Source organism: Dysidea avara, chromosome 4 (assembly GCF_963678975.1).
Source record: "Dysidea avara chromosome 4, odDysAvar1.4, whole genome shotgun sequence".
NCBI lineage: Eukaryota > Metazoa > Porifera > Demospongiae > Dictyoceratida > Dysideidae > Dysidea > Dysidea avara.
Window position 1 is genome coordinate 37,722,956 of NC_089275.1, and position 16,383 is coordinate 37,739,338.

The 16,383-nt window shown below is 36.4% G+C and overlaps 1 protein-coding gene and 2 long non-coding RNA genes across 6 annotated transcripts; 2 read left to right on the plus strand and 1 right to left on the minus strand.

Moving 5' to 3' along the window:
- Nucleotides 1-6,648, minus strand: LOC136252022 (TLC domain-containing protein 3A-like). The gene is made up of 5 exons (XM_066044360.1): nt 6,453-6,648; nt 4,964-5,050; nt 3,371-3,569; nt 1,052-1,153; nt 1-479 (listed from the first exon to the last, which is right to left on the minus strand). The coding sequence occupies exons 1-5, from the start codon at nt 6,602-6,604 to the stop codon at nt 225-227; spliced, it is 795 nt and encodes a 264-aa protein (XP_065900432.1). The 5' UTR covers nt 6,605-6,648; the 3' UTR covers nt 1-224.
- On the plus strand, nt 6,123-8,256 carry LOC136252023 (uncharacterized). Its single transcript, XR_010699314.1, has 3 exons — nt 6,123-6,336; nt 7,794-7,894; nt 7,983-8,256. It is a non-coding gene; the product is annotated as an uncharacterized lncRNA (long non-coding RNA).
- Nucleotides 8,257-8,291: 35 nt separating this feature from the next.
- On the plus strand, nt 8,292-11,324 carry LOC136252024 (uncharacterized). 4 transcript variants are annotated; one of them, XR_010699319.1, is made up of 8 exons: nt 8,292-8,768; nt 8,826-9,070; nt 9,550-9,948; nt 10,003-10,136; nt 10,191-10,379; nt 10,465-10,596; nt 10,646-10,695; nt 10,746-11,324. It is a non-coding gene; the product is annotated as an uncharacterized lncRNA (long non-coding RNA). The 4 variants fall into 4 exon arrangements; XR_010699316.1 differs by having other exon boundaries at nt 9,550-9,626; nt 9,681-9,948; nt 10,646-11,324; XR_010699315.1 differs by having other exon boundaries at nt 10,646-11,324.
- The last annotated feature ends 5,059 nt before the right edge of the window (nt 11,325-16,383 follow it).

Here is a 16,383-nt window from a genome sequence, read left to right on the forward strand (position 1 = left end):
TCAGCTGATGGTAAGTAGTGCTTAATCATATAATATAAATAATACAATTTAAAGTCTGTGATATCACAATGATAACAATAAACTGTATAAATGATAGTCATAACTCATAACATAAATATATAGTCATTAACAAAGGATTAAAAAGAGTCATAAACATTTTTGTACCTGCTATATATGACTTGTGTACAGTACTAAAGTTATAATCACTCAGCTATTATTAAATGCTAATCCTTAGTTCTCTTGACATGTTTTACTGTCACTGTTAGTATCTGCAATAGCCATGCAATTTGTATAATAGTAAATGTAATACTGAACAAGTGACATTTAATCATCATTGTTGTGATAACTCTGACTGGTCCTAGTCCATACTGTATCCCATAGTAGACATATAGTGACGGCAACATTGATACTCTGTATATGAAACTCAATATGGCACATGCTCCAAAAACTGTGTACCAAGTAGACGATGTCTTGTGAAGCTACAGAAAGGGAAGACAAAATGCAGAGATGAAAAGGGAAGATAAAATACTGAGATCTTAAGTTTCACTGATCTCCAGTGGTGACCTGAAAGCGTATCTGTATCTAACAGCTGTTAGTCACCAATATGACACAATACATGGTATAGTACATTTTCTCATAGTCCTTAAGAACATGTAATGCAATTACAGAAGTTATATCTTTGGATTTTAACTGTAGGATATATACGCAACATAACCTTCTGTCTGCATACATTAACGACAGAATATTTGATACAGCACAGTCAAAATGTGATAACTAAACACCAGATATGGAGTATAGAATTAGACTTGAAGGCTTGAAAGTGTACGTAATATGAATGGAACATCTAAAATCTGCAACTAGTATATTACAGCCAATGAAAGTGTTAAAAACGGACCAAGGATTTCCCAGTGATAGCGGAAATGTGACAAGAAGTTACACAAGTTATGAAACTATTGAAAAGTAATCAAATTTTCTATACACTTCAGCCCAGTTTTTGGGCAACTGGTTACATATTAGGCTTGGACATCAATTGCACAATACATGCACATACCAGATTTAAGATGTAGGTAAATGAGACGAATGGAGCACTGATCTCAGTGAGACATAAACATCCAAATGGCATATGACCAAGTCCCTTCTTCACAGTGTAACTCTGCACATAAAAAGGGAACATCATTGAATTATATGAGTATGTAGATCGAAATTACACATGTGGCATGTATCTCATCTGTACAAATTTCAATAGAACTAAAGTGAACCTTTGGACTACCAATGGTACCAAAAGAATAGCCCAAATAATGAGGTATTAGAGCACTTTGACTGTGTTTGGACCTAATAGATGTAGTCACTATAATGTGCTGGATTAAAAAGAGGTGGTTGCTAAGTGAGATACCACTGTAACACAGTTTCCAGCACATGTTCACTCTATTAGAGCACTAAACATAATTATGTCACAGCTACTATGTATTGGCCTAGTGTCAAAACCAATCGATGCTCAATGGCTGCATAGTCTACTTCTCTTTGCTAACCCAAGGGTGAACAGCTACTTCCTTAGAACAAAGAGCTGTGGTACATAATCAAGGGTGGTGTTTACGCTGCTAGTAGAACACACATTGAAAACAAAATGTGACCCAGTCTGACAAAACCGGTTTTATCGCCCATGTCAGCAGATTTGATTTTTCATCCAGGACACAAAGCTACATGAATAAACTATCTAATTCCACAATAAAAATCAGCTAGACTTGAGTGGTCTGGTTTTACTGGCTGCTTTTCCCAAGCCCAGTGGCAATCTGTACATGCGGTGTGGGGCCTTAATGGAGTTTTGGTTAGCCTGGGGATAACTGTATGTGGCTGTACAGCTCTGTGGTGTTGAATAAGTACCTCTGCTGTGAATTTCCTTTCATTTTAGCCAATTTTGAGACCTCAATGGTCCAAAATTTGGCCTACTTCATCCCTAAGCCTTCCTTTTCAATTTTTGAACACCATCTTGCCCGCCTTCCAGCCTCCCCCCCCCCCCCCTCCCACCTCCCACCCATTTTGCAGCTCACCTGATACAGTCAACATTGGTTTAAAATCTATCTAAAATGGCGGGAAACTTAGTTGTTGGCTACTTGCACAGTGGACACTGTGGAAGATAAGCCATTGGTATAAAATGTGTGAAAATTTGGTACACATAGCTTCAACCATTGGCGAGCTACAACACAATAAATACTTAATACCAGCATTTCTTGATACTTTTAAATAGGCGATAAGCCCAGTTTTCCCAGACTGGATCACAAATATTTCAATCCATCAGACATGCTTGGTGTTCATTGAGAGGTTCAGACAATTGAGATTCAGGCAAGCAACAATCCACTGTACTAAAAAAGCAGTTACTACGTACATATGTGACTAAGTGAAATATGGTATGTAATTAGTTGTGTGACAAAATTTATTGAAATGGAAGGAAATTGTAAGCAAATTATATTGTCTGATATCCAGAAATCCTATAAGATTATGCAGTGTATTAGATTACTTACTTTTTGGTCTACCTAATGGACAGCTATAAAGCAAAAAATATTGTGCTTTGGAGAGGGGCATGGAGCTATGCAGGTATGGATATAGGATTTTTTTGTCAATACACAGTGTAATGTGCCAGCTTTCTTGGCCCTTTGAATCATAAACTGTCATTACTATATACGTAGTACTGTAATAAGTTTGATGGTTCACTATTTCCAATACCACTCCAATTTGTGATTATACATTTCTGGCACTGTAAAATCCAGCTGCAGGAATTCAGCAACAAAATTAATGTAATGACTGTTCAATTTATGGTTTAACATTGACTGTGTATATTGATCTTCATGTAACTGCAAGCTGCATATTCACCACATTTAATGTTCTGAAATTTGGCTTTTAATAAGCAAGCACAGACATTATGCCATGTATATATTTCTGAAATTTCATATTCTCCTGAGGGAGATGATATGGACTAGAAACATAATTGTGACATGCTAAGCGAAAACCCGATTAGTTTGTTTTTGAGATAAATGCCATTGAAATATATCATTGGGTAAAACGCATGTTATAAAAATAGTTTTACACTCATTTTAATTGCTTCGGTAATAAGTGAAAGAATACATGGATTAAAATATCTAATACATCAATGAAACTTTAACAGCCTATTGTTTTTCCCCTCTGGACAACAAAGAAGTCGTAAAATGAAGTTCAAGAAAAATGCAAACAAGTCAGGTTTTCAATCAGCGAGTCACAATTACCAACTGGAGTGGTCATATACTGGTACCAATAGTCATACCAGCATTGATATAAGCTTTTGCTCAAGTACAAAACTGTACATACAGCATGTAAAAAGTACATCATTGTCACTTACATACACTACTGGGATTAGTAAGAACACAAATATGTGATGAATGATAAAGAATGACTTCATAGTAAACAGTTTTATCACTAGGTTCATCAGTGGTAGCTGCTTGGATTTGATTTTCAAATATGACACATCACACATAGCATAAATATCGTAGATGAAATACCATGATAAGATTGGTATCCACATTTCCAATAAGTTAGACCTAATAGAATAATATACAAACACTGATAAAATCCTCAGTACTCATGTACAATCTCACACATCCAAATACTAAAGTTAATTACAAGTTTGGGTAGAAACAAGATGTGTCTAGTTCCAGGAATTTGGCAATGAAATGATATTTCCTTATTACTTGTAGGTAGTTGTTTGTTAACCAGACTTTAGCTTTAAGTGACTGTCTCAATAAAGACCCACATAATTGCATTTCTTTTATTACCTCAGTAGATACTACAGCATCCAAGGAATGGTTTCATCTTAATGAAATCATAACACTAGACAGTGGGAGTGAAGAGCAAAGAAATCAATGAGCACAAAAATAAATTATGGCATTTAATTTGTGCCTAAATTATGTGCACAATACTCTATAGAAATAGAGTTTGGCTTAAAGTGTTCACAGTTTTTCACATGCAAGTGGGAAGGTGTTTCAAAGGAAATATTAATCAGTGGTGTAGCTACCATTGAGGCAACCGGGGCAGCTGCCTTGGTAAAAATGCTCAACAACAGGCTGAACAGGCCTGAGTTTTGGCACCCCAGATTTTCTACTCAAATGATATTAAACAGCATTACTGTACCACACATAATAGAATCTATGGCTGTAGTACTAAGCAGGGCTAGAACAGTGTCGAACCACTTTACAGCTACTTGAATTTGTAAAAAGATTAAGATACTCTAAAAGTAATGGAAGGTGAGGTGTCTGAAAAGTTAATTATCTCACACCACGAGTGCCCACGCCCACCACTAATCGCAAAGTGCAGTTGGGACAAGCTGTAGAGGAAGAATATTGAGTTGTGTATTACTATAAGGTCATTTAGCAGCAGCTACATCTTGTTTTGTGTTTTCTTCAGCTGGACAAGGCCACGCCCACCACTAATTGCAAAGTGCAGTTGAGACAAGGTGTAGAGGAAGAATATTCCTGAATTGTGTACTACTGTAAGGTCTTTAGCACCAGCTTTGTGTTTCTCCAGCTGCTATATCTTGTTAAATGGACAAACAATGGTGTCGACGTGAGAAATTCCATTTGCCAAAGGGAAACAAAACAAAAAACTGAATTAAGCGACAGTACACTCATAATTATGCCACCTACGCAATAGTAGCTATAGCACCATAAAATATTCATCAAACCTTCGAATGTTGCATTCATACCTTTGAAGCATAAAATCGACATTCATTAATGCACTACTATTATTATACTCTTTTATAAAGAGTCAGTATATAATTAAATACTCTAATAGAGCAATCATCAAATGCTTACAAAACATGAACATTTATCGCACATTTGATACAAGCATAACAGAAAAGTGAAAATTTTTTATAATTCTATGCAGAATTTATGACTACAGAATACACGTACAGTACACATGACAATCAATTACTCACTTGGCATACAGAATATCATGGTGAGTATCTGCTATCACAGAAATTCCAATACTGATACTAACTAATCCAAAAATAGTTGAAACCAACCTAGGACAGATTAAAAAGTCGTGTTATCAGAGTTCAAAACAAGGAGAAATTATATCCCAGACAAAATGGCCAATTAAAATATATTTGATAGGCAATTGGAGGGCTATAAGACATAAAGTTGTACAGTAGACCTGACCCTTGTTTATCCAAAATCAGAAATGACTGTTTTATTACAGTATTTTGTGTATAGGTGTATGTTCTATTAGAGCATTTCAACAAAACTTTGTATATAAATGCATGAACTTCAGTTATCCAAACAATTCACTTATTTGAACACTTCAAAAGGGTTTGGATAACTGAGGATTCACTGTACTGCTTTAGTGTGTTGGTATTTATGTCATGAAGAAGCAGGCATCACACAAGCAGTGCTAAGAAAATAGCATGGTATGCTACATTTATAAAGTGGGTATAATATTGTTTAGAAGGACATTACAATGTATAAGGTCTGTAGAGAATGGAATAAAAGTGATGATAAAACTTGGCCCCATACCATTCTACCCTAGAAGACTTGTACTTAGCAAAGCAAGGTGTGCTTCACCCTCAATTGATAATTGAGGTAAACATGAGGGGCAATGCTCTAACCTATGCATGCACATCGAGTTGATCCTTCAACAAAATAAAGACTTTTTCTCAAAACAAAAGGTCACAACACAACAACAGCTATCATAACACAAAGAACTACAATTGGATTGGCACAAATGGTCTTCTGTATCAATTGGTCAACAGCATTACATTCGGTATTGGGATTGTTGATAGACCCAGGACCCATTTTTGTCACACTATAAGCAATATATTGGAGACTTCTAGTTCTAATATTGACACTTTGATGGAGTATTAGCACATGATTTTGCTGTGTTACTTGGTCAGAAAATGGACTATGACCGATGTTGTATTGTACTGTGGTAATACTTTATGTAGCTTGTAGCAATCGCAAGCTATACAGACTCTATGGATATCAAGAAAGTATCAGATGTTGTCATTGCCATAATAGCTTAGTGTACACAGTACCAAGTTCCATTGTAATTTACATGTACCGTACATTTGACCAATTATACACCAATAGCACCAAACGTCAAAATCAATTTCAAGCCGGACACATTCGATTGTGAGTTTATTGTTTTCATTGATGGTATCATGGTAGTCACCCAGTGATCTTTTCTACCGGATTCTGGAGATTACATTTAGTCTCATCAACACCAAGAGATCACTGTCAGCAAATCCCTACGTGACACTCCTTTAGGAATTCCACTGCTTGGACGACTGCGACTGAACGGTTTGGGCACTAGGTAAGCTCTCGCCGGTATATCTGAGCTACAAGATTATGACTTTAAATACTAGTCAGAAAGCTTCTACCTTGTCATTTGTGACCATAACATTATATTAAACGGGCGAGGTCACGTACCTTTTCGCTATTTCAGCCACTACGGCTTTGTTCGTTTTCAAGGCTATGCCTTCATCACCAGACAAAATTGTAGGTACGATTGTGTTCTTCAGTAGATAATATAGAATATGATGAGCCACCACTCCAGCGAAGAAACGGCCGACTATACCCATTTTAGGAAATTAAACTGATTAATTTCGATTCGTCAAATGACACAATTTAGTTAATTAAACCCAAAGCTCCGGAAATGCGTGACCAGTGTATATGTACAGCACATAATGAAAGTAGTCACAGACATTTCTTTCAGTTTCGTTCAACGTGTAGCAGTGTCAGTGTCATGGTATTCCTTTGGAGCTATCATTCACTTTGGTTATATAATCACCAGAAGTACGTAGCTACTTAACACAATTAAGCTAAGCAGCACTTTGTCCTCAACTTTGAAGCTTGACTGTACGTTCTCACAAGGCTTCTTCAAGTGTCAGGCATCACAGTGGTGGAACCACTTCCCTTCCCACTTTAATGACCACATTGTTAATGGACAATATAAGCAGTTTATTGTGTGTCTGTTAAACAAATTGGTTTTCCATTTTGTAGTGTGCATGTGTCACGTGTGTGCTTTTATAAGCTGGTAATCTTCAGTTTTTTGTGTTTTAGTAGTAGTTCAGTGTGAATAGCTATGTGTTGTTAAACTGCATTTTATACTATGTTATAAATAGACCTGGTGTGATTACTGCATGTAGACTAGCTACATAGGAAAATGGTAACTGCAATGAATGGGAGTATCAAATAATTTTAAACAGGGCACAAATCAGGAACAAGTGGTGGGTCTGTTTCAGAGTACCCTCCAGAAGTAATATGAAGTTGTTTGGGATCCCAGACAGAAAATGATACATACACAAAATACACCATTTGGCAGTAATTAACCTATACTATACAGATCATCATGGCACGACCCTAGTTTCGTGCCACAGAAAAGTTTATTCTGATTACTGATAGGTTTGTTTGTTAGTACTTTCAAGCAAGTATAGTCTTTCAAAGAGTGACTCTTATGATAATAGATTGTTCACCCTTAGCAACATAAGTGTAATTGTATTTTTCAGGTTTTTTGCGTATTGTCGCAATTCGAGGTTTATGCACATATGTGTGATAACCAGTTGGATAATAGAATAAGGTTTCATTAGTTTGGTTTGTCGTATATACATTATCTTTATCTACTGAACACAGTAAACCTTTTCACAGTTGTTTAGAGTTGTCGTTTTGCCACCTTAAAATGTGGACACTATTGGAACAGAATCTCTATGCTATGTGTAGTTTATATTGGTATTGGTATATCATCAATTAAATTTAGTCTGTGACATGTAGATTAGCATGTGATCATGGCTGGAAAGAGGAAAAAGAAAGGTCAAGGGTCAAGAAGTTAAGCTCGTATTGGGCCCAAAAAGAAATACTGAAGTGTGCATGAGGTAACAATATATGTGAACTCAGTTAAAACTATTAGGTTAATGCACTGTGTCTTGCCAAATCAGTGTTATTATATATTGTTATATATAGGGCTCACTTGAATCACAGCATCAACTGCTGGATGCCACTATGCTACCTGACCAATGGCATTTTAGCTACACAATACACTGCAGTGTTATCAAGTGATGCATCGGAATTCATGTCCTCTACCATCAAAGATCTTGACTATAGAATAAGATTTGAGCTGGGAGGTGCATGTAGAAAACCACTGTATTCCAGCTGACAGTCTTGAGTTGCTTTCCAGTGAAATTGACATCAACAAAATTCATGCAACTGATTCATGTGGTCAACAGTGGTAATGTGTGTGTGTGTGGGGGGGGGGGGGGGGGGGGGGGGGATTATGATGAGCAATTTATCAGGCTTGCTCACTCTAAGAAGAGAAATTTCTATTCCACAAATAACAAACTAGTAGCAGTGTTGGAAGAATCATTTTGCTTTACAGTGGAAAGACTTGAGACATGTTGCACAGTTTGGCATGTGAAGTGTGAGACTCTACTTGTGAAGGATAAAATAACACTTACTATGTACATCAGTTACCGCAACACATTACGTACTCTAGTGTCTAAAGCACCACAGAGACCTAGAATTACAGTATCACTATACACTAACACACACTGGTTGTGAACCCCTCAAAGACCAGCACAAATAATCTCTTCAAAAAGCTATTCGAAACAAGAATAGGCAGCTGAAGTGTCTAAGAACTAAGGTGTAACTAAGGGGATTCAATACCACTTGATGAAGAACCATCTAGTGACATCCAAAAAGTGATTTTTCAGCATATAGGATGATTTCAGATGTATTTTCTGGGATCAACAGGTATGATTGCATTATTGTACTGAGGTAGTCATGCATGTGTGGTCTTGTTCGATGTAGGTAACAGCCTGTAAGGCAAACAAGACAGGAGTTAGATGGCACCCACTTTTTGTACATTGGTGTTTAAATATCATGCTGGTCTCCAGAAAAAAATGTATTATATCATTTAGTGTTTATCCAGTTACCATCCAAACACACTCTACATGATTATACCCACTGGTTGAAGCTCAAGCATTGACTTAATGCTGATGTTGTCAACTATCTTAGGGAAGAAATCAAGATAGATACATTGCCAGACTGGAAAAGTAACTATAGCAATATTTCTGTATACATGCATACAGACAAAACACATACACACTCGTAAATATTAAAATTTTAATATATTTATAACAACATTGTTGCACCTTGTTACTGGAGATTATAGTTGTGTTCACCTGAGACCCTGCCAACAACAGTAATACCAGAGAAGTGGACATATGTTCACTCCAAGTGGTTTTGTACTGGAACAAGCATGTTTTCATGTTGTAAACTTGTTTGCGCACTTGGGATATTTTTAAAGCAACACAACACAATTATTCTTGAAGGTACCAAAACACTTTTTTGACTATTATTTCTGGTGTTTAATGGGCTTCACGGCACTAATAAATGTTTGGGCAGCTGGTACATGTAATAAGAGTTATTAACAAAAACCAAGGGCTCGGGTGAATGCAAACCGACTATAATAGTAGGCATTACGTATGTGTGAGTATTATCTGTGTTCAATAAGGTATCATTATGTTCACAGATGTGTTGTGCTGGTCTTTGATGAAATGAAGATCAGAGAAGATTTGGCATTCAACAAAGTAACTGGTCAAATAACAGGTTTGTTGACTATGGTGAACCCATCCTAAATAGTCATTATCTTTGTTTGAAAAGTGTAAGCAGCAGTCTGGAATAGTAATTGACAGCACAACTGTAGCCACCCACATGTTGACTCTGATTGTGAGAGGAATTACTGATGGAGCTAGTAACAACAGGAAATTCTTTTGCATGTAATCCGGCCATACCAGAGTACACAAAATGTGGAGGAGTATACAAAGTTCCCAGCCTAAAAACTTCATTTCGTAGCCAATGTGCCACAGTTAATCAAAATTATGTGCAATGCATGGCATAACTCTTGCCCAAATGGAACATGCCACTTGGGGTAAGATAATGTATATTACATAGCAATATGCTGGTGAATTAATGTTATTTGTAGAATAATGGAAATCTGGACTGATCTTATCACTCTTCATGAGAAATCAGTTGCATTAACTGGTCTACATATAGGTAAAAAGCTCACAAGAGAACACCTACAGCTAACATCATATGAATGTCACATTAGCAGTTCAGGTATATACCCACCTATACTTGACACTACTAGGAACTTGACATGTATGCTTACAGGTACTCAGTTCAGCTGCAGCTTTTGCAACTTTACTAACTCTAGGTCTGCTAACCACAACAGCTGAAGCAGAATAATTTTGTAGGATATTTGATAAGTTTTTTGACATCTGGAACACACATTGCTTAGAAGAAGCTGAGAGAAAGATGAAGCCAAATTTAGCAGCATTTCAAGATGGTTTTGATGAAGAGGTACCGTCATTGTTAACAACTATGCAATGTACACACAGTGTACACATAAATATGTAACAATCAAAAATAATGTGAAATTTTGTAGTGGTTGGAGGATACATTTGTAAAGTACTTGGATGATTGGGAGAACAGTGTGCAGAAAAACAATAAGATCCCAACAGAAGTGAACCTTATTGTACTTTACCTTACCAGATAGTGGAAGGATTAAAAATTTGTGGTAGGTCATAATGTTGAAGCTTGTGTGATGTCATAAATATTTCATGTAGCTTTTTCACTGCCAGAAAAAGTTTTATTGTCACATGAAGAAGTCAAATTGGTATATATATACAGTAAAGTTCAATCAAGACACCATTGAAGCTTTTTTAGACAGCAAAGAGCTAGAGGACAACAGAATGATAATCCTTCAGTTGAACAGTTTTTGGATAACGTATACAAGCATTAATGGTGCAAAATTGTTGGTAGTTGATGGAAGCAGTATATAGCATGAGTAGAAAGCGAGGAACACCAGACCTATCTCTGTTCTACCTAAACAGCTACGTACAAAAATTACTTTTAATTTATTAATGCATACATGTATCTAATGAAATTCCTTTGTTTTCCTTTTACAGTACTCTTCATAGCTTTGTTGTAGTCTTCAAACAGTTTTCTGGTGATGAAGAACCCTCTCACTATGAACCACAATGTGACAATATCCCGCAGTAGTGTACTAGACATGGAGGTAACAAAATCATACGTAATCAAGTCCCAGTGAAACAACAGGTTTTCATCAGTGATCATTTCACATGACTGCACATTCCCTTGTTGTCTCCTGTACTAGCAACTCATATGCAATCAAAAAGTCTGGAAGTATCATCTGATACATGCTTCAAACCACCACGATCAGTTGTCATTGTCCACACTTTTACAATCTAAGTATATATCATACATTTATATGTCACTTTTAATATCGCCTAGTAACCAATTTCTCTCTACTATCTCCAGACCGTGTTCTAGTCTATACAATATACAGTCATCAGCGTACAAGCGACATGATGATGTTAGTTACATGGCCAGAAATATCATTGATAACAAGTAAGAATAAGAGGGGCACCATGCAGTACTGTGCACTGTGGGACACCACTCAACACCTCTGCTGGACCTGAGTAGTGTGCACCACAAACAACTTGTTGGATGCGAGAAGATAATAATGCCGATATCCAATTTAAAGTTGAGTTTCTAATAACCATAGCTGTCAAGTCAGTTTTAACATTTGGTGGTGGCGGTGAGATATGCAGTACTGAAATCTTGCAAAACTATGTCGCATTTTAAACTAATAGCTAAGTCATGAACTGTCTGCAAGAGTTGAAGCTCGGACATTAGTGGTATTATGAAGTCTCTTGAAGTTTAAAGTACGGCTGTTATTCTTTTTTTCGATTCAACTTCTTTCTTAATTCTACCTTCGTCTTGCCACTGTTTGATTACTGTGATGTTGTATGGTGTCCCACTACTGCTAAACTTACTACCGTGCTTGAAAGAGTGCACTGTAAATATTTACCTTCATTTCAAGTTTTCTTATACTTTGACAGAATGTTTAAGGTTTTATTAAGCTATACAAATTTTTAAGTTGTCTATATACATTGCAAATCACCTTCATATTTACATTACATTTTATTCTACTCAAATGACATTACAGGGTATGTTACTCGTAACATAAACTGCTTATTTGCTCCAAGAGTTAATACCAATTTTGTTAGTGGAGCCAATTTATGGAATTCTTTACCACCAGTTGTGACTGAGGCAACCAGCTTGTCATTTTTTTAATCTAATGTAATTGGTACTTGCCTTGTGTGTGTTGTTTGCTCCATCTTGGGACCATTATTCAAATTCTGTCAAAATTTGCACAGTAATAGTCTACTGCTATGACTAGTATTCTAGTTTTACCTCAGGCTAGGCTGTACTTGAAAAAAATTGTTCCAAGACAGAGTGAAATTCAGTCAATACGGAGTTACGTAGTATCAGTCAGTATTATTAAGGTATCCGTACATGAGTTTTGCTGTGCATGCCCCCTGTTAAAACATTACAAACATTTACTGCAGTAAAACACTCTTCAAACAAACAATGGCTTGGGCAGTCATCGGGTCTTGCTATACAGGGCTTATCCAGCAATTTCTTTAATGCCTTGCTATATTCAGAATCTATCTAGAATCAAACAAATCACGTAGAACATTTTTCCATTTCACTCACTATTAACAGCCACCACTAATAAACTAAGAGGGGTGCGAAATGAGCCTAGCTACATGAGTTTTGCTGTGCATGCCCCCTGTTAAAACATTACAAACATTTACTGCAGTAAAACACTCTTCAAACAAACAATGGCTTGGGCAGTCATCGGGTCTTGCTATACAGGGCTTATCCAGCAATTTCTTTAATGCCTTGCTATATTCAGAATCTATCTAGAATCAAACAAATCACGTAGAACATTTTTCCATTTCACTCACTATTAACAGCCACCACTAATAAACTAAGAGGGGTGCGAAATGAGCCTAGCTATGACAGGGGGGCACTTCCGGAGTGTCCTATCTATGGTGAACATATATTTTCTATGCTGAAACCTGTTTGTAAATACTATGTATTGTAAGATTAGTTATACATTTTCATGTCATGCGGTAGCTGGTGAGTGTATATGGTACACATGACATGAAATTTATGTGTATGAACTGCTAACTTCACTTTTCTACTGAGAAAACTACTGTTACTTCTACAGTGACAAGTGATACAAAGTGTTACATGACAAAGCAGCTAATGGGTATAATATAATAATTTATGTAGCAGGTATTATCTCTAAAATAGCAACACACCAGTTTTTCTTTAACCAAAAACATGTGCAATTTGTATGGAACTGAGAGAACTGCAGAGAAACAGATCAAGTCACTTTTATAAGTTGCTGTGTAGGCAGGTAGTTAGTGCAGTAGTTGGACTTCAGAGTTATCTATAGTCTGTCCTCATGTAACTAAATACTTTTTGTGAGAGTGAATTCGAAGTATAGCTTGATTGCATTTTTTTTGCATAGAAGAAGTGAGTATAACAACAGAAGAGAAGTTATGTACCAGGTGGCTAAAAGCTTCTATGTGTTGCTGTACAAAGTGTATACGGGTAGCCTAAGGACTGTGGTAAAGTACAGATTTTGCTTCATCCCTAAACAATAAATCATGCAGTTCATGGCTCTACTGTTACACTGTTTTGGCAGCATCAGTTCCTCTACTGCTGAAAACAAGCGCCTATACCACCACAATACAACTCTAATATATATTAAATATATATATTGTCAAATCCATCACTTACAAATTCAAAGTACAGTATTAAAAATAAAAGGGCAGATTTTATTATTTGATCAAGTATTCTTACAATGTTTAAAGATAAAAGTGTTTCCTAGCTATTCCCAGGAACTGAGGGTTGTCCTAATGCGAATGTCATAATTGACCACACTGTATTCCATAGTATAGACATAATTATAGTAGAAGATGAAGCTCAGCACAGCACATGCTCCCAACATTGTGTATCAGGTGACTTGTGAAGCTATAGCAACAAAAAGAGTGAAATTTTCTTGACAAACTATAGTCCAAGTAAATCCAGATTTGGTATCTCGTACACATGCAATAAAACCTTTTCATTGCAGCAAAAATGGACTAAAAAATTTTTGTCCCCAAAACATCTGTTATAGTTTCAATTGAACACTTCATTGCCTCTAATGATGACCATTCCTGTATAAAAGCTTTAGTTGCTGGAGGTACATATGAACATTACAACAAAAATGAAGAGGGGTGAGTGGTATACCAGTATGTAGTCATATCAAGGTACGTATGAACCAAGGTATTTATGAAAACTGTGAATACCAAGGTAATTGATTTTTATCAGTTAGCACAAACTTGGAGGTCTGGCATGGCTTCCAATTAGTTCAGTTTTGATAAAGCTAGAATGATACACTGATAGTGTGACCACAGCCATATATCCCACAGTAGTTTTGGAAATTCACAAGTACTAACCTCTTGGTGAACCAAGGGCCCACTAACCCAGAATTCATGCATGCAGAGAAAACCAGCTGACTTGTGCTTTATTATCAAAAATGAGCAAACAAGAATGTTAATTTGCCATACCACTACTTGTAGGTTACATTTTAAATGAAAACTTGAGCTCATTTGCAAGCAACCTATTATCAAGTTATATCAAGGTGTTTTAAAAAAATATTGAGGTATCATTTTTGTCAATACCGCCCAGCCCTAGAATCCCAGGTCTCAAATGAATGCAGTCATAAGTTCTAACAATTTAAAATAAATGAAGCAATGAGCATTGCTTTTCTAAAATTGAAACTGTAAAATATGCAAGGACAGTACAACATTGGGTGAAGTAGGTAGTTAATTCCAAATGGTGGTTTGTAAGTGAATTGTATAGCCTCGTTTAGTCACTGGTTTCATTTAGTGATCAGTGAAACATATGCTGGGGTCATAATTTAATGCAAAACAATACACGATTAACTCCAGTTGTATAACAATTAAGTAGCCAAAATGGGATTCTACAGTGTACCCTCACTAATCTTAACAAACCTGTCATCAAACTTCAGTACAATAGTAAAATTGTTGGTATTATGAATTTATATTACAGTGGAACCTCAGTTATTTGAACTACTGTTCTATTATTAGAATAGTGCATGAGTGTTTTATTAGAGTATTCAATATTTTCTGTTGTTTGAAAATCATTGATTTTCATTGTGATTTTACAAACATGCAACTGCAGAATTATGGACTTTCAGTTACCTGAACATTTGATTGTCCCCAGGATTTGAGGTTCCACTGTAGTGCAGAGCACAACCCAATTACTTAATTTAACACCCCTACTCTAATAAAACTGTGTGTTTGTTGTAAAATACTCTAATTGAACAGCCACATTAGTTATCCAGATGAGAGTGTGTATGTTTTTATATGTTCGTCATAATTCTGCACCATGTGAGCAAGCGTTTTACTTTATAAGAAGTAAAAGCAGTTTTGCATCAGGTAGAACACAAGGGTTACTGCAACTAATGCAATCTTGTAGCAGTGTTACACCCCTGACCACATTGCATAAGTGACTGCATGTCTTAAGTATGTAGGTTACTTTGTAAATAATGACATGTTGACAGGCAATTGTAAATTTAGTCAGGTGACTTCACCACCAAACAGAGAAATGATTAAGTTACATATAATCATATAACTTTTAGCCAGCAACCAAACATATGTGCAGCATGACATATTGACCATGTTTACCCCTCCATGTATGTTCATTAGGCGATAAACAGATCAGTGTGAAGTGTGAAACATAGACAGCCAACCAGCATGTGTCCCATACCTCTATTGACTGTGAAATGATATTGTTTGCATGTATACAATGGAAGCCAAGCCTTATCCTGCTCCTATATTCACCATCAAACCTACTCAGTGAAACACTGGGATACCAGTGTTACACTCAGGTAATGGGAACCAGTGCAGGTAAACCCTGTTGGAACAGGACTAGTACCTTACCTTGTAGGAGGCTGTACTACTGTATGTCAAAGTTTGGGCATCCAAAGTTTCGTACAGTATTTGAACCTCATTCGCTTCGTGAGACCATGAACACACACACACACTATACACTACTCACAAATCCCAGTGGAAATTGACGGAATGGCAGACAAAGACCCTTAGTGACCACTCTTTAACTTTTTGTTATTAATGGTGTCAATCAGAGTTGATCATCAACTTGTATACAACACACATTGCAAATGTGTCATAATATGTCATAATGTGTCATAATATGTAGTACCACACAATAAATGATATGAAGCACTGCATATATCTGACCAAAGAAAATGGAATCTTACTAATACCCAAGGCTGGTTACTAGGGCCCAAAAATGTGCAATCATTAAAGCACTTGTGTGGGCAAAGATCAGACAAATAAGGGTACGGTGGTATTATTTCCATATGGCACTGAAAAGAAAATACAGCACTGCATAT

Bases quoted from the DNA above. Each gene is read 5' to 3' on its own strand.
- LOC136252022 (XM_066044360.1), bottom strand. From the start codon at position 6,604: ATGGGTATAGTCGGCCGTTTCTTCGCTGGAGTGGTGGCTCATCATATT. The intron at 5,051-6,452 runs GTACGTGACCTC...AATCTGTCCTAG, and splicing joins GTGGCTGAAATAGCGAAAAG to GTTGGTTTCAACTATTTTTG. The intron at 3,570-4,963 runs GTGAGTAATTGA...TTATTCTATTAG, and splicing joins CATGATATTCTGTATGCCAA to GTCTAACTTATTGGAAATGT.